Source organism: Pristiophorus japonicus, chromosome 12 (genome assembly GCF_044704955.1).
Source record: "Pristiophorus japonicus isolate sPriJap1 chromosome 12, sPriJap1.hap1, whole genome shotgun sequence".
Lineage (NCBI taxonomy): Eukaryota > Metazoa > Chordata > Chondrichthyes > Pristiophoridae > Pristiophorus > Pristiophorus japonicus.
This window is the reverse complement of record NC_091988.1, coordinates 203951461-203973963: the sequence shown is the minus strand read 5'-3', so window position 1 is coordinate 203973963 and position 22503 is coordinate 203951461. Positions and strand designations below refer to the sequence as shown.

General features: G+C 49.4%; 1 protein-coding gene across 1 annotated transcript in view; it reads left to right on the top strand.

Annotated features, from left to right (window-relative positions):
- Positions 1–12211: 12211 nt before the first annotated feature.
- LOC139277670 (elongation factor 1-alpha 2) overlaps positions 12212–22503 on the top strand; it is a 56573-nt gene continuing 46281 nt past the window's right edge. Inside the window, exons 1-2 of the mRNA XM_070896464.1 lie at positions 12212–12350; positions 13419–13580. Of these exons, the coding sequence (XP_070752565.1) occupies positions 13437–13580 (144 nt within the window). The 5' untranslated portion in view covers positions 12212–12350; positions 13419–13436. The remainder of the gene's footprint in view (positions 12351–13418; positions 13581–22503) is intronic.

Below are 22503 nucleotides of genomic sequence, written 5' to 3'. Positions count from 1 at the left end.
ACACCGGGGCTGCTATTCTCTATAATATACACAGAGGCTGCTATTCTCTATAATATACACAGGGACTGCTATTCTCGATGATATACACAAGGACTGCTATTTTTTATAATATACACAGGGACTGCTATTCTCTATAATATACACAGGGACTGCTATTCTCTATAGTATACACCGGGGCTGCTATTCTCTATAATATACACAGGGACTGCTTTCTCTATAATATACACCAGGACTGCTATTCTCTATAATATACACAGGGGCTGCTATTCTCTATAATATACACAGGTACTGCTATTCTCTGCAATATACACAGGGACTGCTATCCTTTATAATATACACAGGGGATGCTATTCTCTATAATATACACAGGGACTGCTGTTCTCTATAATATAAACAGGGTCTGCTATTCTCTATAATACACACAGGGACTGCTATTCTCTATAATATACACAAGGACTGCTATTCGCTATAATATACACAGGGACTGCTATTCTCTATAATATACACTGGGACTGCTATTCTCTATAATATACACCGGGACTGGTATTCTCTGTAATATACACAGGGACTGCTATTCACTATAATATACACAGAGGCTGCTATTCTCTATAATATACACATGGACTGCTATTTTCTATAATATACACAGGGACTGCTATTCTCTATAATATACACAGGGTCTGCTATTCTCTATAATATACACAGGGACTGCTATTCTCTGTAATATACACCGGGGCTGCTATTCTCTATAATATATACACGGACTGCTATTCTCTATAATATACACAGGGGCTGCTATACTCTATAATATACACAGGGGCTGCTATTCTCTTAATATACACAGGGACTGCTATTCTCTATAATATACCCAGGGACTGCTAGTCTCTATAATATACACAGGGGCTGCTATTCTCGATAATATACACACGGACTGCTATTCTCTATAATAAACACAGGGGCTGCTATACTCTATAATATACACAGGGACTGCTATTCTCTATAATATACACAGGGACTTAAAGTCTCTGTAATATACACAGGGACTGCTATTCTCTATGATATACACAAGGACTGCTAGTCTCTTTAATATACACAGAGGCTGCTATTCTCTATAATATACACAGGGACTGCTATTCTCTATAATATACACAGGGACTGCTATTCTCTATGATATACACAAGGACTGCTATTCTTTATAATATACACTGGGGCTGCTATTCTCTATAATATACACCGGGACTGCTATTCTCTGTAATATACACAGGGACTGCTATTCTCTATAATATACACAGAGGCTGCTATTCTCTATAATATACACAGGTACTGCTATTCTCTGTAATATACACAGGGACTGCTATTCTGTATAATATACACAGCGGCTGCTATTCTCTATAATATACACAGGGACTGCTATTCTCTATACTATACACAGGGACTGCTATTCTCTATAATATACACAGGGGCTGCTATTCTCTATAATATACGGAGGGACTGCTATTCTCTATAATATACACAGGGGCTGCTATTCTCTATAATATACACAGAGACTGCTATTCTCTATAATATACACCGGGACTGCTATGCTCTATAATATACACCGGGACTGCTATTCTCTATAATATACACAGGGACTGCTATTCTCTATAATATACAAAGGGACTGCTATTCTCTATAATATATACAGGGACTGCTATTCTCTATAATATACACAGGGACTGCTATTCTCTGTAATATACACAGGGACTGCTATTCTCTATAATATACACAGGGACTGCTATTCTCTATAATATACACAGGGACTGCTATTCTCTATAATATACACAGGGACTGCTATTCTCTATAATATACACAGGGATTGAGATTCTCTATAATATACACAGGGGCTGCTATTCTCTATAATACACACAGGGACTGCTATTCTCTATAATATACACAGGGACTGCTATTCTCTATAATATACACAGGGACTGCTATTCTCTATGATATACACAGGGACTGCTATTCTTTATGATATACACAGTGGCTGCTATACTCTATAAGATACACAGGGGCTGCTATTCTCTTAATATACACAGGGACTGCTATTCTCCATAATATACACATGGACTGCTATTCTCTTAATATACACAGGGGCTGCTATTCTCTTAATATACACAGGGACTGCTATTCTCTATAATATACACAGGGGCTGCTATTCTCTATAATATACACAGGGGCTGCTATTCTCTTAATATACACAGGGACTGCTATTCTCTATAATATACACAGGGGCTGCTATTCTCTATAATATACACAGCGACTGCTATTCTCTATGATATACACAAGGACTGCTATTCTTTATAATGTACACAGGGGCTGCTATTCTCTGTAATATACACAGAGGCTGCTATTCTCTATAATATACACAGGGACTGCTATTCTCTATAATATGCACAGGGGCTGCTATTCTCTATATTATACACAGGGACTGCTATTCTCTATAATATACACAGGGACTGCTATTCTCTATAATATACACAGGGACTGCTATTCTCTATAATATACACAGGGGCTGCTATTCTCTATAATATACACAGCGACTGCTATTCTCTATAATATACACCGGGACTGCCATTCTCTATAATATACACAGGGGCTGCTATTCTCTATAATATACACAGGGACTGCTATTCTCTATAATATACACAGAGGCTGCTATTCTCTATAATATACACAGGGACTGCTATTCTCTATAATATACACAGGGGCTGCTATTCTCTATATTATACACAGGGACTGCTATTCTGTATAATATAAACAGCGGCTGCTATTCTCTATAATATACACAGGGGCTGCTATTCTCTATAATATACACAGGGACTGCTATTCTCTATACTATACACAGGGGCTGCTATTCTCTATAATATACACAGAGGCTGCTATTCTCTCTAATATACACAGGGGCTGCTATTCTCTATAATATACACAGGGGCTGCTATTCTCTATAATATACACAGGGGCTGCTATTCTCTATAATACACACAGGGACTGCTATTCTCTATAATATACACAGGGACTGCTATTCTCTATAATATACACAGGGTCTGCTATTCTCTATAATATACACAGGGGCTGCTATACTCTATAATATACACAGGGACTGCTATTCTCTATAATATACACAGGGGCTGCTATTCTCTATAATATACACAGAGGCTGCTATTCTCTCTAATATACACAGGGGCTGCTATTCTCTATAATATACACAGGGGCTGCTATTCTCTATAATATACACAGGGGCTGCTATTCTCTATAATACACACAGGGACTGCTATTCTCTATAATATACACAGGGACTGCTATTCTCTATAATATACACAGGGTCTGCTATTCTCTATAATATACACAGGGGCTGCTATACTCTATAATATACACAGGGACTGCTATTCTCTATAATATACACAGGGACTGCTATTCTCTATAATATACACAGGGACTGCTATTCTCTATAATATGCACAGGGGCTGCTATTCTCTATAATATACACAGGGGCTGCTATTCTCTATAATATACACAGGGGCTGCTATACTCTATAATATACACAGGGACTGCTATTCTCTATAATATACACAGGGACTGCTATTCTCTATAATACACACAGGGACTGCTATTCTCTATAATATACACTGGGGCTGCTATTCTCTATAATATACACAGGGACTGCTATTCTCTATACTTCTTCTTAGGCAGTCCCTCATATTGAGGGTGACTTGCTTCTACAGCAAAAAGGGATGAGTTGCCAGGTGTTTCAATGAAGGACCTAATATTCTGGATCCTGAACTACATGTTGAAGGGTGGAAGATGCCTGTGCATGGATTTTCTTCGCGTGTAGTGGCCGTTGCACATTAGCCACCACACGGGCTTGATAGAGCTAGGTCTTGGTCCAGTAGCAAGGGTTGACTGAGACGACTGGAGACCAGCTCTGCTGCACGGACCTCGTGCACGCACATATCACAGTGTGGGCTGGCCCGTGCTGCACCTAGGCCCTCGCCTCTCCTGGGCCCCGATCACATCGCACCATGATCTCTCGCCGCTCCCTCGCCCCGACCTTGCCGCTCCTGCTGTACCTGCCCACACTCCAGTCAGCGACCTGGGTTATGGTGACGTCCAATCCAATCGCCCCCTTCACAGCCGTCGCCCTCACGGATTGGCTCGCGCTGTACCGTGCAGTGGTACAGCTCCTTTGATGGCCGCGACCTGCCGCTGATGGTCTCTCACAGGTCGGGGCCACCGCAAGCCGCTCCTTTTAATATTACTGTATTAATATGTTCATTATCCCGCAAGAACAAACAATTTACAATATTGTACACTTCTTCCAGCTAAACTTCGGGAAAATAGAAGGCATTTTCCCCCGTCTCCACCACAAACTTCATTCCCTCACCACTGACTTGACCCTTATCTGACCACTATCAGGTTCAACGAGCTTTTCCAGAAGCGAAGTGTATAGAAGATAGTTGTAGGCTATCAGAGGACCTAATTCTGACCGAGCTTTTGCTCAACACTCCCAATATGTCAACCTTTACCTCAATGTCTATTTTGCTCACGCCTATGAACTGCCATGGGAAGTTTTTCTGAAGTGAAGTCCCAATGCAAATCCAAGTTGTTGTTTATCCACAGAACTGCAAATGTAACGCCCCTATTTAAAAAAGGAGGCAGACAAAAAGCAGGAAACTAAAGACCAGTTAACCTAACATCTGTGGTTGGGAAAATGTTGGAGTCCATTATTAAAGAAGCAGTAGCAGGATATTTGGAAAAGCAAAATTCAGTCAGACAGAGTCAGCATGGATTTATGAAGGGGAAGTCATGTTTGACAAATTTGTTGGAATTATTTGAATATGTTACAAACAGGGTAGATAAAGGGGAACCAGTGGATGTGGTGTATTTGGACTTCCAGAAGACATTTGACGAGGTGCCACATAAAAGGTCACTGCACAAGATAAAAGTTCACGGGGTTGGGGGTAATATGTTAACGTGGATAGAATATTGGCTAACTAACAGAAAACAAAGAGTCAGGATAAATGGTTCATTCTCAGGTTGGCAATCAGTAACCAGTGGGGTGCCGCAGGGATCAGTGCTGGGACCCCAACTATTTACAATCTATATTAACGACTTGGATGAAAGGACTGAGTGTAACATTGCTGATATGTCCTTACTATACAGTATAACTGCACACGAGGCCCATACTTGAGAGAAGGTCACTCTGTGACCAGTTACCTTTATTGCCAAGACCTCACGTGATGAAGGTGGGTGGAGCTTCCCCTTTTATACTTGAAAGTCCAGGCTAGGAGTGTCTCCCACAAGTTCACCCCCTTGTGGTTAGTGTTCTCAAGGTGTACAACTTAGGTCAGCTTATACATGGGTTACAATGATAGTTGAAAACATAACATCACCTCCCCCCCCCAAAGTCTTATTGGGATCACAGGTTAAGTCTCTCTGGTGGTTTACGCTCCCTTGTAGAGCGCCTGAGTTGGGGCTCCGGTTGTTGGGCGCTGGCCTGAGTGTCTGCTGTTTGCGGTGCCTCAGGCCTGTCCGGACTGCCCACAGTGACTGGCTCTCCTCCACTTGGTTCCGGTGTTCGGTCACCTGTGGTGGAGTAAACTCTACGTCGTGTTCTTCCTCTGCTTCTTCTATGGGGTTGCTGAACCTCCTTTTAGTTTGATCCACGTGTTTGCGGCAGATTTGTCTATTGGTAAGTTTAACTACCAAAACCCTATTTCCCTCTTTGGCAATCACAGTGCCTGCGAGCCATTTGGGCCCTGCAGCGTAATTAAGGACAAAAACAGGATCATTTACATCAATACATCGCGCCCTCGCATTCCTGTCATGGTAGTCACATTGTGACTGACGCCTGCTCTCAACAATTTCTTTCATAGTGGGGTGTATAAGGGATAACCTGGTTTTGAGCGTCCTTTTCATTAGCAGCTCTGCGGGTGGAACCCCTGTGAGCGAGTGTGGTCGGGATCTATTGGCCAACAGGAGGCGTGATAAGTGGCTTTGTAGGGAACCCCCTTGGGATTCTGAGCATCCCCTGTTTGATTATCTGCACTGCTCGTTCCGCCTGGCCATTTGTAGCCGGCTTGAACGGTGCCATTCTGACATGGTTGATTCCATTGCCTGCCATGAAGTCCTGGAATTCAGTGCTTGTGAAGCACGGGCCATTGTCGCTGACCAAGACATCCGCTAGACCATGGGCGGCGAACATTGCCCGTAGACATTCTACCGTGGCAGAGGATGTGCTTGAATGTAAAATGGCACACTCAATGCATTTGGAGTAGACGGCTACTTCAACCAAAAACATTTTTCCCACGAAAGGACCTGCGTAGTCCACATGGATGCATGACCATGGCTTGGCGGGCCAGGACCAGGGGTTAAGGGGGGCTTCCCTGGGTGCGTTGCCCAGCTGAGCACATGTGTTGCACCTGCGAACACAAAGTTCCAGATCTGCATCTATCCCTGGCCACCAAACGTGTGACCTGGCAATTGTCTTCATCATGACAATACCCGGGTGCTCATTGTGAAATTCTCTGATAAACACCTCTCTGCCCATCTGGGGCATGACTACTCGGTTTCCCCACAGTAGGCAACCGGCCTGAATCGAGAGTTCATCCTTGCACCTATGAAACGGTTTAAACTTCTCAGGGCATGCCCTGTACGTGGCTGCCCAGTCCCCATTCAGGACACATTTCTTAACTAGAGACAGTAGTGGGTCTTTATTTGTCCAGCTTTTAATCTGACGGGCTGTCACAGGTGAGCCTTCGCTTTCGAAAGGTTCAATAGCCATGACCATCTCAGCATCATGCTCAGTTGCCCCCTCAGTGGTGGCTAGTGAGAGCCTGCTGAGTGCATCGGCGCAGTTTTCGGTGCCCGGTCTGTGCCGAATTGTGTAGTCATAGGCGGCTAACGTAAGTGCCCACCTCTGTATGCGGGCCGATGCATTCGCATTTATGGCCTTGTTGTCAGCCAAAAGGGATGTTAGGGGTTTGTGATCTGTCTCCAGCTCAAATTTCCTGCCAAACAGGTACTGGTGCATTTTTATTTACTGCATATACACATGCGAGCGCTTCCTTTTCTACCATCCCATAGCCCCTTTCTGCCTGGGACAGACTTCTGGAGGCATAAGCTATCGGCTGTAACTGACCCTTGGCATTGACATGCTGCAACATACACCCGACACCATAGGACGACGCATCGCACGGTAACACAAGTTTCTTACACGGGTCATATAATGTTAACAGTTTGTTGGAGCATAACAAATTGTGTGCTCTATCAAAAGCCCTTTCCTGGCTGTCCCCCCAGACCCAATCGTGACCTTTGCGTAGGTGCATGTGTAGCGGCTTTAACAGCGTGCTCAATTTGGGAAGAAAGTTACCAAAATAGTTCCGGAGCCCCAGGAATGAATGCAGCTCCGTCGTGTTACGGGGTCTGGGTGCTCTCTGGATTGCTTCCGTTTTGGACGCAGTGGGTCTGATCTTGTCTGCTGCTACCCTTCTCCCCAGGAATTCTACCTCTGGAGCTAAGAAGACGCACTTCGCCTTTTTCAGTCGCAGCCCTACCCGGTCCAGTCTGTGTAACACCTCCTCCAGGTTGTGGAGGTGTTCTTCAGTATCGCGACCCGTGATGAGGATGTCGTCTTGAAAAACCACCGTCCTTGGAATCGACTTGAGGAGGCTTTCCATATTTCGCTGAAAGATCGCGGCGGCCGAACGAATCCCGAACGGACATCTGTTGTACTCAAACAACCCCTTGTGTGTCGTGATAGTGGTCAGCTTCTTCGACTCACTCGCCAGCTCCTGGGTCATGTAAGCTGAGGTCAGGTCCAATTTTGAAAAAAGTTTGCCACCGGATAGCGTCGCAAAGAGGTCCTCCGCTCTCGGTAGCGGGTACTGATCTTGGAGTGACACCCGATTGATGGTGGCCTTGTAATCGGCACATATCCTGAACGACCCATCCGCCTTGAGCACTGGCACAATCAGGCTCGCCCAGTCACTGAATTCGACTGGCGAGATGATGCCTTCCCTCAGCAGGCGGTCCAATTTGCATTCTATCTATTCCTGCATCACGTACGGCATCGCTCTGGCCTTGTGGTGTACTGGCCTGGCGTCCGGGTTTATGTGAATCACTACCTTGGTCCCCATGAAAGTGCTGATGCCGGGTTGAAATAATGAGTCAAATTTGTCCAGGATCTGTGAGCATGATACGCGCTCCACAGAAAAAATTGCATTGACATCGCTCCATTTCCAGTTCATGACAGCAAACCAACTCCTCCCCAGTAGTGCTGGACCGTCCCCTGGGACAACCCAGAGTGGCAACCTGTTCTCCGAATCTTTGTGGGTCACGACTACCGTGGCACTGCCTCGCACCGGAATGATCTCCTTTGTATATGTCCGTAGCTGTGCGTCAATCGGCAATCATTTTGGCCTCCTGGCCTTGGACACCCAAAACCTTTTGAACTGTTTGACACTCATCAGGGACTGGCTGGCCCCCGTGTCTAGCTCCATTAATACTGGGCTGCCATTGAGGAGCACGTTCATCATTATCGGTGGCGTTCTGGTGTATGAACTGTATATGTGCTCCACATGAACTCGCTGAACTTCAGCTTCCTGCAATTTCCCCCAGTATTCATTTGGCCTCGTAGGGCTTACATCGGGCCCATCCTCCTCGTACATCAACCTGGCTGCAGGATTCCTGCACATATGCGCCAAGTGACCGCTGACGTTGCAGTTTCTGCAGGTATATTGCTGATAACTGCAAGCTCTGGCTGGGTGTTTGGCTCCACTCCTCCAGCATGAGCTGGAGGACCCGTTGTTTGAAACAAAAGGTCCATTACCAGTCGATCGTCTCTGACTGTTTCTGTAACTGTCCTTAAGCGCACCATTAACAGGTGTTGATGGCCCCATTACTGGCCGCATTGTCCATTGCGAAGGCATGAATCGCCGTTCAGCTAGCCATTGTCTCTGTTGAATTCCCCCTTTGGGTTCGACTACATGCTGGGGCATGTCCGATTGCCCTTGTCTGCCTAGAGAACTGTGTGCTGCGTTAACAATGTTGACTCCCTGGTCATTTGCCGCACTTGAGCCAATATTTTTGTCAAACATCATTCTGGTCTCTTCCTCCCCTGAGATAAATGTCTGGGCTATCAGAGCTGCCGCTTCCAAGGTCAAGTCTTTAGTCTCAATCAGTTTCCTGAAAACCCCAGCGTGCCCGATGCCCTCAATAAAAAAAGTCTTGCAGCATCTCCGCTCCGCATGTATCTGTGAACTTACATAGGCTCGCCAGTCGGCGGAGGTCTGCCACGAAGTCTGGAACGCTTTGCCCTTCTCGCCGTCGGTGCGTGTAAAACCGGTGTCTCACCATGTGCATGCTGCTCGCCGGTTTAAGGTGTTCCCCGATCAACTTATTGAGCTCTTTGAACGTCTTGTCCGCTGGCTTCTCTGGCGCTCGAAGGTCCTTCATCAGGGAGTACGTCCTGGATCCACAAACCGTCAGGAGATGAGCCCTGCGTTTGTCGGCCGAATCCTGTCCCAACCGTTCCTTAGTGACAATACTTTGCTGTAGTCTCTCAATAAAGTCGTCCCAATCATCACCAACACAGTACCTCTCTTCTGTGCTGCTAGTGGCCATGCTCGCGTGGTTTAAATCCAAGTATGTCCTTGCTATACAGTATAAATGCACACAAGGCCCATACTTGAGAGAAGGTCACTCTGTGACCAGTTACATTTATTGCCAAGACCTCAAGTGATGAAGGTGGGTGGAGCTTCCCCTTTTATACCTGAAAGTCCAGGTTAGGAGTGTCTCCCACAAGTTCACCCCCTTGTGGTCAGTGTTCTCAAGGTGTACAACTTAGGTCAGCTTATACATGGGTTACACTGATAGTTGAATACATGACAGTAGCCAAGTTTGCTGACGATACAAAGATGGGAGGAAAGTAATGTGTGAGGAGGACACACAAAATCTGCAAAAGGACATAGACAGGCTAAGTGAGTGGACAAAAATTTGGCAGATGGAGTGTAAGGATATCCACTTTGGCAGAAAAAGATCGAGGAGCAAGTTATTATTTAAATGGAGAAAAATTGCAAAGTGCTGCAGTACAATGCGACCTGGGGGTACTTGTGCATGAAACACAAAAGGTTAGTATGCAGGTACAGCAAGTGATCAGGAAGGCCAATGGAATCTTGGCCTTTATTGCAAAGGGGATGGAGTATAAAAGCAGGGAAGTCTTGCTACAGTTATACAGGGTATTGGTGAGGTCACAACTGGAATACTGCATGCAGTTTTGGTTTCCATATTTATGAAAGGATATACTTGCTTTGGAGGCAGTTCAGAGAAAGTTCACAAGGTTGATTCCGGGGATGAGGGGGTTGACTTATGAGGAAAGGTTGAGTAGGTTGGGCCTCTACTCATTGGAATTCAGAAGAATGAGAGGTGATCTTATCGAAATGTATAAGATTATGAGAGGGCTTGACAAGGTGGATGCAGAGAGGATGTTTCCACTGATGGGGGAGACTAGAACTAGGGGGCATAACCTTAGAATAAGGGGCCGCCCATTTAAAACTGAGATAAGGAGAAATTTCTTCTCTCAGAGGGTTGTAAATCTGTAGAATTCACTGCCTCAGAGAGCTGTGGAAGTTGGGTCATTGAATAAATTCAAGGCGGAGATAGACAGTTTCTTAACCGATAAGGGATTAAGGGGTTATGGGGAGCTGCAGGGAAGTGGAGCTGAGTCCATGATCGGATCAGCCATGATCTTATTGAATGGCGGAGCAGGCTCGAAGGGCTGTATGGCCTACCCCTGCTCCTATTTCTTAAGTACTTGAGCTCAAATTTTGAGAAGAAATCAAGAGCATCCTCGACAAACTGTTAGAATATATATATTTATTCTAACCCTCCTTTATACATTTTGTGGAACTAGTTTTCTTGTGCCTTTTCTGATTAAATAAACACAAGATTGGTCAGATTTAGGTACTTCTATACACTTCGAAAAACACATACCGATATTACCCTTGGTAGAAGATTCTCGGTGAAGGGGAGACATTAAAATTTCAAGAATCACATGCAATTATACACAGGGGCTGTAATATTCGCTATAATATACACAGGGGCTGCTGTTCTCTATCATATATACCGGGGCTGCTATTCTCTATAATATACACAGGGACTGCTATTCTCTATAATATACACAGGGACTGCTATTCTCTATAATATACACAGGGGCTGTTATTCTCTATAATATACACAGGGGCTGTTATTCTCTATAATATACACATGGACAGTTATTCTCTATAATATACACAGGGGCTGTTATTCTCTATAATATACACATGGACAGTTATTCTCTATAATATACACAGGGGCTACTATTCTCTATAATATACACAGGGGCTGCTATTCTCTATCATATACACCGGGGCTGCTATTCTCTATCATATACACGGGGTTGCTATTTTCTATAACATACACAGGGGCCGCTATTCTCCATAATATACACAGGGGCTGCTATTCTGTATACTAAATACAGGGACTGCTATTCTCTATAATATACACAGGGGCTGTTATTTTCTATATCTTACAAAGGGGCCACTATTCTCCATAACATACACAGGGGCTGCTATTCTGTATACTAAACACAGGGACTGCTATTCTCTATAATATACACAGGGGCTGTTATTCTCTATAATATACACATGGACAGTTATTCTCTATAATATACACAGGGGCTGCTATTCTCTATAATATACACAGGGGTTGCTATTCTCTATAATATACACAGGGACTGCTATTCTCTATAATATACACAGGGCCTGCTATTCTCTATAATATACACCGGGGCTGCTATTCTCTATGATATACACAAGGACTGCTATTCTCTATCATATACACCGGGGCTGCTATTCTCCATAATTTACACAGGGGCTGCTATTCTGTATACTAAATACAGGGACTGCTATTCTCTATAATATACACAGAGGCTGTTATTCTCGATAACATACACAGGGACTGCTATTCTCTTTAGTATAGACAGGGACTGCTATTCTCTATAATAGAAAGGGCATTTTATATTCTGTGCCTAATTTCTCTTGCCCTATCTCTCCTCACCCTCCTGCCTCTGTCTATCTTAGTCCTGCCGCTCCCTCCCTTGCCTCCTCTCTTCTCTCTCTCTCTCTCTGCGCAGCAGCTTATTTTGCTTTACCGCATTGCTGTAGGAGGCGGGAGGGGGTGTGTGCACTGCGCAGCGCAGCTCAGTGCGGACACCGCCCTCGCGCCCGCAATAAAAAGCAGCGACCGGCAGCCCCGCTCCCCGGCAGCAGCGACAGGTAAGCGGCGGTGGCAGGGGCAGGGGCAGGGGGCTCGGGGCTAGGGGCAGGGGGCAGGGGGCTCGGGGCAGGGGGCTCGGGGCTGGGGGCAGAGGCTGGAGGCAGGGGGCAGGGGCTGGAGGCAGGGGGCAGGGGGCTCGGGGCTGGGGGCAGAGGCTGGAGGCAGGGGGCAGGGGCTGGAGGCAGGGGGCAGGGGGCTCGGGGCTGGGGGCAGAGGCTGGAGGCAGGGGGCAGGGGCTGGAGGCAGGGGGCAGGGGGCTCGGGGCTGGGGGCAGAGGCTGGAGGCAGGGGGCAGGGGCTGGAGGCAGGGGGCAGGGGCTGGAGGCAGGGGGCAGGGGCTGGAGGCAGGGGGCAGGGGCTGGAGGCTGGGGGCAGGAGGCTGGGGGCAGGGGCAGGGGGCAGAGCCCGGAAGCTGGGGCAGGGGGCTGGAGGCAGCCACCGCAAAGGGGACAGGCCACAGACAGTGCCATCAATGCAGGGGGAGAGAGAGAGAGAGAGAGAGAGGGATAAAGGGATAGATGGATAGAAATAGGGAAAGGGAGTGATGGATAGATAGATAGAGACAGAGGGAAGGATAGATAGAGAGAGTAGATGGAGAGAGAGAGAGAGGGAGAGAGGCGATTGCACACCGAGTATTGGAGAGAGAGAGGGGCAGGCGGAGGATTGGGAATGATCCGGTCTATACAGAAACATTGAAGCAGTACAGACCCGGGGTATTTCAGACCAAGGACAGCGAGACAGAGGCAGAAATTGTTTTGCTTCCGTGCCCTGGGCGAGCGGACTGGATTGAGCCTGGTGATATATTTAAATATTTAGTTATATTTAGAGCAGGCTTCTGTCTTCAATAAATCAAGTCTGGAGTAACCGGCTGCCTTCCAATATTGCCGGGGTCGCGGCTCCGGCTCTGGGAATATTCTATGTAAAATACATTAAAATTCTGTTAGAATAGAGACTGAGGTCAGGCTGGGAAGCATTTGAAGGTTGGAGATGTGACTGGGTTTGGCCGCAGCACCGTGTGGGTGCGGGAGGAGCCAGAGATGTCAATGTGTGGGTCTCTGTTTGCTGCAGCTCCCTGACCCCGGCACCATGGGCAAAGAGAAGTTTCACATCAACATCGTGGTGATCGGCCATGTGGACTCGGGCAAGTCCACCACCACCGGACACCTCATCTACAAGTGTGGCGGCATCGACAAGAGGACCATCGAGAAGTTCGAGAAGGAGGCGGCAGAGGTAACAGTCATTCCCAGCAAAGCCCCGGCAGATTCCCAGCATATTCCCAGCAGATTCCCAACAGAGCCCCGGCAGATTCCCATCAGATTCCCGGCATATTCCCAGCAGATTCCCAACAGATTCCCATCACAGCCCCGGCATATTCCCAGCATATTCCCAACAGATTCCCAACAAGTACCCAGCATATTCCCAACAGATTCCCAACAGATTCCCAGCAGAGCCTTAGCCTCACATCCCTGAATGTGCTTTTTGAAGTATTGAGAGAGGACTTGCTCTCTCTCTCTCTCTATGTATGTATATTTCAAAAATCCCCACCCTTCATTTCCCTTTTGTGAAATAGAATCTGTTTTCAGATGGAATGCCAAGACCATTTTTTAAAGCAAGCTTGTGGGCCCCACCATTCCGGTGCAGCCAGAGTTCCCAACCCTCCAGGTTTTCCCTGGAGTGTCCAGGAATGAAAGATGAATCTTCAAGCCACAACTGCCAGCAACTTGGGAGAAAAATCATAGGGCCGCTAAAAAAAGGGTGTTTTTCATTTTCTTTGAACACCTTTGTTTATTGGTGATACAATGATTGAAGATGGGAGATAGGTTGTTTGAGTGGGTGGGGCGGTTGGACGGTAGGAGGATATGTGATGAAATCTCCAGGAATGTGTCCAATCAGAGTTGGTAACCCTTGTCTGCCACGTACTTGGATTGGAACTCCACTCGTCCAACAGCCTGGGACACCGATTGGCAGCCGTCGTGAAGGGTCTGATTGGTCACATGGTGTGGTTTGGCAGCTGTTTATGGAAATGGGCAGACAAGGCAAGACTTGCACCCAATGTGGATTCCATCCTTCACACTGGCTTCTCCGTACCGAGTCTTTGCCGTTGACCCCTCTACACTCGACTTTTCCAACGCTCCCCTGGCCGGCCGGTCTCTCATCTTCCACCCTCTGTAAACTTCAGCTCTTCCCAAACCTGCACCAAGTCCCGCTCACCCATCACCCCCTGTGCTCGCTGACCCATGTCCTAACTCGCACCGAATCCCGCTCACCCATCACCCCCTGTGCTCGCTGACCCATGTCCTAACTCGCACCGAGTCCCGCTCACCCATCACCCCCTGTGCTCGCTGACCCATGTCCTAACTCGCACCGAGTCCCGCTCACCCATCACCCCCTGTGCTCGCTGACCTACATTGGCTTCCGGTCCGGCAACGCCTCGATTTCAAAATTCTCATCCTTGTCTTCAAATCCCTCCATGCCCCTCACTCCTCCCTATCTCTGTAATCTCCCCCAGCCCCACAACCCCCCCCCCCCCCACCCGCCCAGATCTCTGCGCTCTTCCAATTCTGCCCTCTTGCGCATCCCTGATTATAATCGCTCCACCATTGGTGGCCGTGCCTTCAGCTGCCTGGGCCCCAAGCTCTGGAATTCCCTTCTTAAACCTCTCCGCCTCCCTTTGCTCCTTTTAAGATGCTCCTTAAAACCGACCTCTTTGACCAAGCTTTTGGTCACCTGCCCTAATTTCTCCTTTTGTGGCTCTGTGTCAAATTTTGTTTGCTAATCGCTCCTGTGAAGCGCCCTGGGACATTTAACTACATTAAAGGCACTATATAAATACAAGTTGTTGTTGTGGTTTCTATGGCGCCCATTCCAGGGTCTGTTTCTTTGCTGACTCACTGAGTGAATACTGATGTCACTGTGATTGGTTCGGTCGTTAGATTCAACTCGCCACCATGTTGAATATTTTAGTGATATGAGTGGTGGCTGGAGCAGTTTAATTGAATTGTTTAGACGAGTCGTGTTCGATCCTGCTATTGTTCTTTAAGGCTGGCGATCTCAGGATGCAATTGAGGGGCGTTAGAAGCTTTTCCCATCGGATACATTTGTGACATTAATTTCTACAGAGTGTGGTTCTCTGTGATCGAGGCTCAGGGGTCTGCTCATTGCCGGTTACCTTTCACTTGTTTGATTGGAACCTCATTTTATTTGAAAATCCAGTGAGTGTTTCTTTAGATGCTGAAATTGTGCAGCATAAATAAATTGAAATGTTACAGAACATGCTAGAAACGAACAGGCATCCAGTGCTGTCTCCCTGCCTCTGTCCGAGGCTGAGCAGGACCGTTAGCAACCTTGACGTCCTGTTTGACCCTGAGATGCTCTTCTGACGACATATCCACCCCCTCACCGAGACCACTTACTTTCAACTCCGTAACATCGCCCGTCTCCGTCCCTGCCTCAGCTTTTCAGCTTTTGTTATCTCCAGACTCGCCCTATCCCAACCCTCTCCTGGCCGGCCTCCCATCTTCCACCCTTCATAAACTTCAGATCATCCATAACTTGGCAGCCCCATGTCTTAACTTGCACCGAGTCCCGCTCACCCATCACCCCCTGTGCTTGCTGCCCCGTGTCCTAACTCACACCGAGTCCCGCTCACCCATCACCCCCTGTGCTCACTGTCCCGTGTCTTAACTCGCACCGAGTCCCGCTCACCCATCACCCCCTGTGCTCACTGTCCCGTGTCTTAACTCGCACCGAGTCCCGCTCACCCATCTGTGCTCACTGCCCCGTGTCCTAACGCACCGAGTCCCGCTCACCCATCACCCCCTGTGCTCACTGTCCCGTGTCTTAACTTGCACCGAGTCCCGCTCACCCATCACCCCCTGTGCTCACTGCCCCGTGTCCTAATGCACCGAGTCCCGCTCACCCATCACCCCCTGTGCTCACTGCCCCGTGTCCTAACTTGCACCGAATCCCGCTCACCCATCACCCCCTGTGCTCACTGCCCCATGTCCTAACTCGCACCGAGTCCCGCTCACCCATCACCCCCTGTGCTCACTGCCCCATGTCCTAACTCGCACCGAGTCCCGCTCACCCATCACCCCCTGTGCTCACTGCCCCGTGTCCTAACTCGCACCGAGTCCCGCTCACCCATCACCCCCTGTGCTCGCTGCCCCGTGTCCTAACTCGCACCGAGTCCCGCTCACCCATCACCCACTGTGCTCGCTGCCCCGTGTCCTAACTCGCACCGAGTCCCGCTCACCCATCACCCCCTGTGCTCGCTGCCCCGTGTCCTAACTCGCGCCGAGTCCCGCTCACCCATCACCCCCTGTGCTCACTGCCCCGTGTTCTAACTCGCACCAAGTCCCGCTCACCCATCACCCCCTGTGCTCACTGCCCCGTGTCCTAACTCGCACCGAGTCCCACTCACCCATCACCCCCTGTGCTCACTGCCCCGTGTCCTAACTCACACCGAGTCCCGCTCACCCATCACCCCCTGTGCTCACTGCCCCGTGTCCTAACGCACCAAGTCCCGCTCACCCATCACCCCCTGTGCTCACTGCCCCGTGTCCTAACGCACCAAGTCCCGCTCACCCATCACCCCCTGTGCTCATTGTCCCGTGTCTTAACTTGCACCGAGTCCCGCTCACCCATCACCCCCTGTGCTCACTGCCCCGTGTCCTAACTCGCACCGAGTCCCGCTCACCCATCACCCCGTGTGCTCACTGCCCCATGTCCTAACTCGCACCGAGTCCCGCTCACCCATCACCCCCTGTGCTCACTGCCCCATGTCCTAACTCGCACCGAGTCCCGCTCACCCATCACCCCCTGTGCTCACTGCTCCATGTCCTAACTCGCACCGAGTCCCGCTCACCCATCACCCCCTGTGCTCACTGCCCCATGTCCTAACTCGCACCGAGTCCCGCTCACCCATCACCCCCTGTGCTCACTGCTCCATGTCCTAACTCGCACCGAGTCCCGCTCACCCATCACCCCCTGTGCTCACTGCCCCGTGTCCTAACTCGCACCGAGTCCCGCTCACCCATCACCCCCTGTGCTCCCTGCCCCGTGTCCTAACTCGCACCGAGTCCCGCTCACCCATCACCCCCTGTGCTCGCTGCCCCGTGTCTTAACTCGCACCGAGTCCCACTCACCCATCACCCCCTGTGCTCACTGCCCCGTGTTCTAACTCGCACCAAGTCCTGCTCACACATCACCCCCTGTGCTCACTGCCCCGTGTCCTAACTCGCACCGAGTCCCACTCACCCATCACCCCCTGTGCTCACTGCCCCGTGTCCTAACTCGCACCGAGTCCCACTCACCCATCACCCCCTGTGCTCACTGCCCCGTGTCCTAACTCGCACCGAGTCCCACTCACCCATCACCCCCTGTGCTCATTGCCCCGTGTCCTAACTCGCACCCAGTCCCACTCACCCATCAGCCCCTGTGCTCGCTGCCCCGTGTCCTAACTCGCACCGAGTCCCACTCACCCATCACCCCCTGTGCTCACTGCCCCGTGTCCTAACTCGCACCGAGTCCCGCTCACCCATCACCCCCTGTGCTCACTGCCCCGTGTCCTAACTCGCACCGAGTCCCACTCACCCATCACCCCCTGTGCTCACTGCCCCGTATCCTAACTCACACCGAGTCCCACTCACCCATCACCCCTTGTGCTCACTGCCCCGTGTCCTAACGCACCGAGTCCCTCTCACCCATCACCCCCTGTGCTCGCTGACCGACATTGGCTCCCAGTCCAGCAACACCTCGATTTAAAAATTCTCATCCTTGTGTTCAAATCCCTCCAGGGCCCTCGCCCCTCCTTATCTCTGTAATCTCCTCCAGCCCCACAACCTTCCGAGATTGCTGCGCTCCTCCAATTCTGGCCTCTCACGCATCTCCAATTTCCATCGCTCCACCATCGGTGGCCGTGCCTTCAGCTGCCTGGCCTCCAAGCTCTGGAACTCCCTCCCTAAACCTCTCCGCCTCTCTACCTCACTCTCCTCCTTAAAGATGCTCCTTAAAACATCCCTCTTTGACCGAGCTTTTGACCACCTGTCCCTATGCGGCCTAGTGTCAAATTTTGTTTTGTAACTCTCCAGTGAAGCGCCTTGGGATGTTTTACCATGTTAAAGGCGCTATATAAATACACGTTGTTGTTGCTGTCAGAGCCACGGGAGGTTTGGAGGGAGGGACTGGAGTTTTTCATTTTACCTCGAGCTGTTTCTCTTCTGTAGTGAACAATAACAATCTGCATCTCTATAGCGCCTTTCACAACCTCAGGACGTGCAGTATTTTTAGAGTCTAGTCACCGTTGTAATGTGGGAAACACAATAGCCAATCTATGCACAGCAAGCTCCCACAAATAGCACTGTGATTGTGACCAGGTAACCTGTTTTTACTGATCTTGGTTGAGAGATAAACCAGGACACAGGGGAGAACTCCCCTGCTCTTCTTCAAAATAGTGCTGTGTTTTTTTTGATATCCTCCTAAGATGGCAGAAGGGACCTCGGTTTAATGCTTCATCTAAAAGACCTCAGGCTAGAACCTTCACTTTTTTGGCATGCTTAACGCCCACTTAATGGCATTTTACTACCGAAATGACGTATAACGCCCAGATATCGCCCATTCTGGCACAAAATGAAAACTGACAGGCTTTTTTAGGAGACTTATCGCCAAACGTTATTTTCCCAATGGACTTAACGGCGAGAAGAAATATCACCGCCCGCCCACTTTTTCTGGGCGGAATTAGCAGAATGGGTGAAATCAACGCCCATAATATCGCCCAGCGTTACTTTCCGCACGGAATTAACCCGAGATTCAATATTCACGCCCACCCACTGTATTTTGTCGTAAAGAGCATATTTACCCAAACTAGCGGCCATGGAGATCACCCATCATCAATTTCACCACCTCACACACATATCGCCCACAATATCGCTCGCCCAAAAAATCGGCCACAAAAAGTGGAACTAACCGGAACGAACGCCAGCGGTGTGGCTGGCATTTGTTAAATCCCATTCTTCCGTGAGGAGCTGATATCGGAAAGATTTGCCTGAAAGAGCGCTGATATGAGTGACAACGCTGACACACTGCTGTGTGTGTGTAGCTCAGACATCAATGGTGCCCATCACCTTGGTGCCAGTTAAAGTTTACGTTGATTGATGTTAAGTTGTATTTAACCCTTTCATATAATGAATCACCAGTGTGTAATGGTCCAGCTATCTGAGATAATGCGCAACAAGATTATGCTCAATAACAAAAGTTTAATATCAACATTGGCCTGAAATCATAAATATCACAGCCAATAACACCCAACCCCCGCCCACACCCCACTTTTTCCACCATTGACATAAATCACATGTTCAACATGTCCAGCAACACAGAATACAAAGGCAAAGCAGGAGAGTGGTCCCCTCCCCCATACATTGCAACAAATTGCATACATCCAGATGGAGATATAACACAGCCATCACCTGCGGACATGCACCTCACTTTCCTTCCTCCCTCCCCTTCTCTCCACCTCCACCCCTTCCCCTCCTCGCTCCACGGCGCCTGGCCGAGGAGCTCCTCAGGCGGTGCCTCATTGAGGGGGATGAAGGCAGAGGCGGTGGTTGGACGGGTACGGGTTCAGGGGGGTGCCGAGGGGGCAACATTCTCTGATGCAAAAGCAGGAGCTTGGTCCTTGCTCTCATCTGTCGTTCGCAGTGGTGGTGCAGAACCTAGGGGTGGAGTGCCGCGCTCGGGGACTACTGGGAGGCCTGTGGCAGCAGTGATCCTGGCTATCGCATCCAGGGCCTCCGCCATGCGCGGAATGTACTCGGTTATGTTGGCCAGGTGTCGGGATATGCCCCCCAGTGCTTCGATGAGCTGGTCACCAATGTGTACAGTCCTCCTGGACAACTGTACCATCTCTCCGCTGTCACGTCACGCTCGTGGAACAGACCTGCCGCGTCCACGGGGCCTCCGCGGGGTCGGCGCCATCCTGGGGACAAATGGGGTGCCCTGTGGAGAAGTGCTTGGGGCCGGTACCTCCAGAGTGGAGGGGGGAATGACCGGAGGACCACTAGATGGCCTTGGGGTGGACTGGGTTCTGGAGCGTGGCGATGCAGGTTCCTCGAAGTCCGCGCTCTCATCCGTGGAGAACAGACCCAGCGGATTGACGGGCGAGAATCGGAGCTCCTCAGCACCAGATGTAGTAGGATTGTCGGCCGACTCCTGCCCCGTGCCCCACCTTCTGGCCTCTATGGCCTTGCCTGGGGCCGCGCTGCTGGCTGAGCTGCAAAACACAAATGCGGGTATTAGAGGAGAAGGGGGTGCTAGGGTCACAAGGTGAGTCCAGCGCTACACACAGCATATGCACGACAAAAGCACCACCGCTCTCAAAATCATCACAGACATCACATTTCATGACCATCAACACATTTACATTGCAATGATTTTCATTAGGCCAGCAATATTTCTATGACACTTTTAGAAATCATCTATCATATATAATTGTTTGGATATGAGCTGGTGTGGCATCTATTGACTTTACATCACACAATGGTGTAAGCTTTACTCACGTGGCATCACTTCAGGGTCTGCAGATGTGTCCGTGGCTGTCCGGGGAGCTTCCCCACGAGTGCGAGCACTCGCTCCTCCATCTCAGTGATGTCACCGGGGACTGGTGGCCCCCCACCCGCTCGCTCTGCACGGACCTCATCGTTGATAGCTTCTTCTGTAAAAGGTAACAGGACGACATGGCATGAGATCATTGCGTGATATCATTGCTAGGTACTGTCACAGAGACTGATACAACACAACACCGACAGATGTAATCATCATTATTATGAAAATTATCCTCTTTACCTAAAGACTTACACCGTGACCGCAGGCTTTGAGTAAAACATTCCCGGTAAAAGTGGAAGACCTCACATCTGATGATAGTCACTCATGACTGTTATAAATCAAATTATATAAATACATAAGTACATGTAAATCAATGTAATACTTACTCTTGCGGATCCCACAAGGTCGTTCCAGCGTTTGCGACATTGGTTACCCTCACTCACCTCGTTGGTCGATGACGAGACCACCTCTGCTATCTCGGTCCATATCCCCTGGTAAGCCTTAGGGGTGGGCTTCCCCTACCTACCCCGTGTCAAATCACCCCAGCGTAACTCGACCTCCTGCAGGAGGGAGGCATTTGCCTTGTCCGAGAACCTCCTGGCTCTATTGTGGCCTCCAATGTGCTCCTCTCCCACCTCACTGCTCTCTCCAGCGTCAGTCTCCACAGTGTGCTGTGATGCCTCCTCCTCTCGCTCCATTATAGGCCAAATTCAGTCAAATATGTGGCTGGTAACAGCTAATTTTTTGTTTGCCTATTTGCTGTGAAACTCTAAAGTCTCCGTCCTTCCTCCCAAAGCAGCCACACCCAGACACGCCTTCAGTCCCTCTCAGCTCCCTCTCTCTCTCTGTCTCCTCTTCTGTGCATATCATGGTGACCCTTGACTTCCAGAATTGCGGGAATCAAGCGTTGCCATGCCGTTGCTAAGGATGGCCACACTTTACGGCAGAAGATCAAAAAAATTTAACGCTACCACCCATTTTATCTCGCTCGCGGTATCGCCCATTTTCAAAAATGTAAACTAGGTTTATTGAGAATGGGCGAGAAGCCGGCGATCTGAAAACCCTTTTTTACCGCCCACGCCGGAAATAACGTGCATTTTTGGGCGATAAGCACAAAAGTGGAGGTTCCAGCCCCTCATCTCTGATAGTGCATTGCTCCCTCAGTACTGCCCCTTCGACAGTGCAGCACTCCCTCAGTACTGCCCCTCCGACAGTGCGGCGCTCCCTCAGTACTGCCCCTCCGACAGTGCAGCACTCCCTCAGTACTGCCCCTCCGACAGTGCAGCACTCCCTCAGTACTGCCCCTCCGACAGTGCGGCACTCCCTCAGTACTGCCCCTCCGACAGTGCGGCGCTCCCTCAGTACTGCCCCTCCGACAGTGCGGCACTCCCTCAGTACTGCCCCTCCGACAGTGCAGCACTCCCTCAGTACTGCCCCTTCGACAGTGCGGCACTCCCTCAGTACTGCCCCTCCGACAGTGCAGCACTCCCTCAGTACTGCCCCTCCAAAAGTGCAACGCTGCCTCAGTACTGCCCCTCCGACAGTGAGGCAC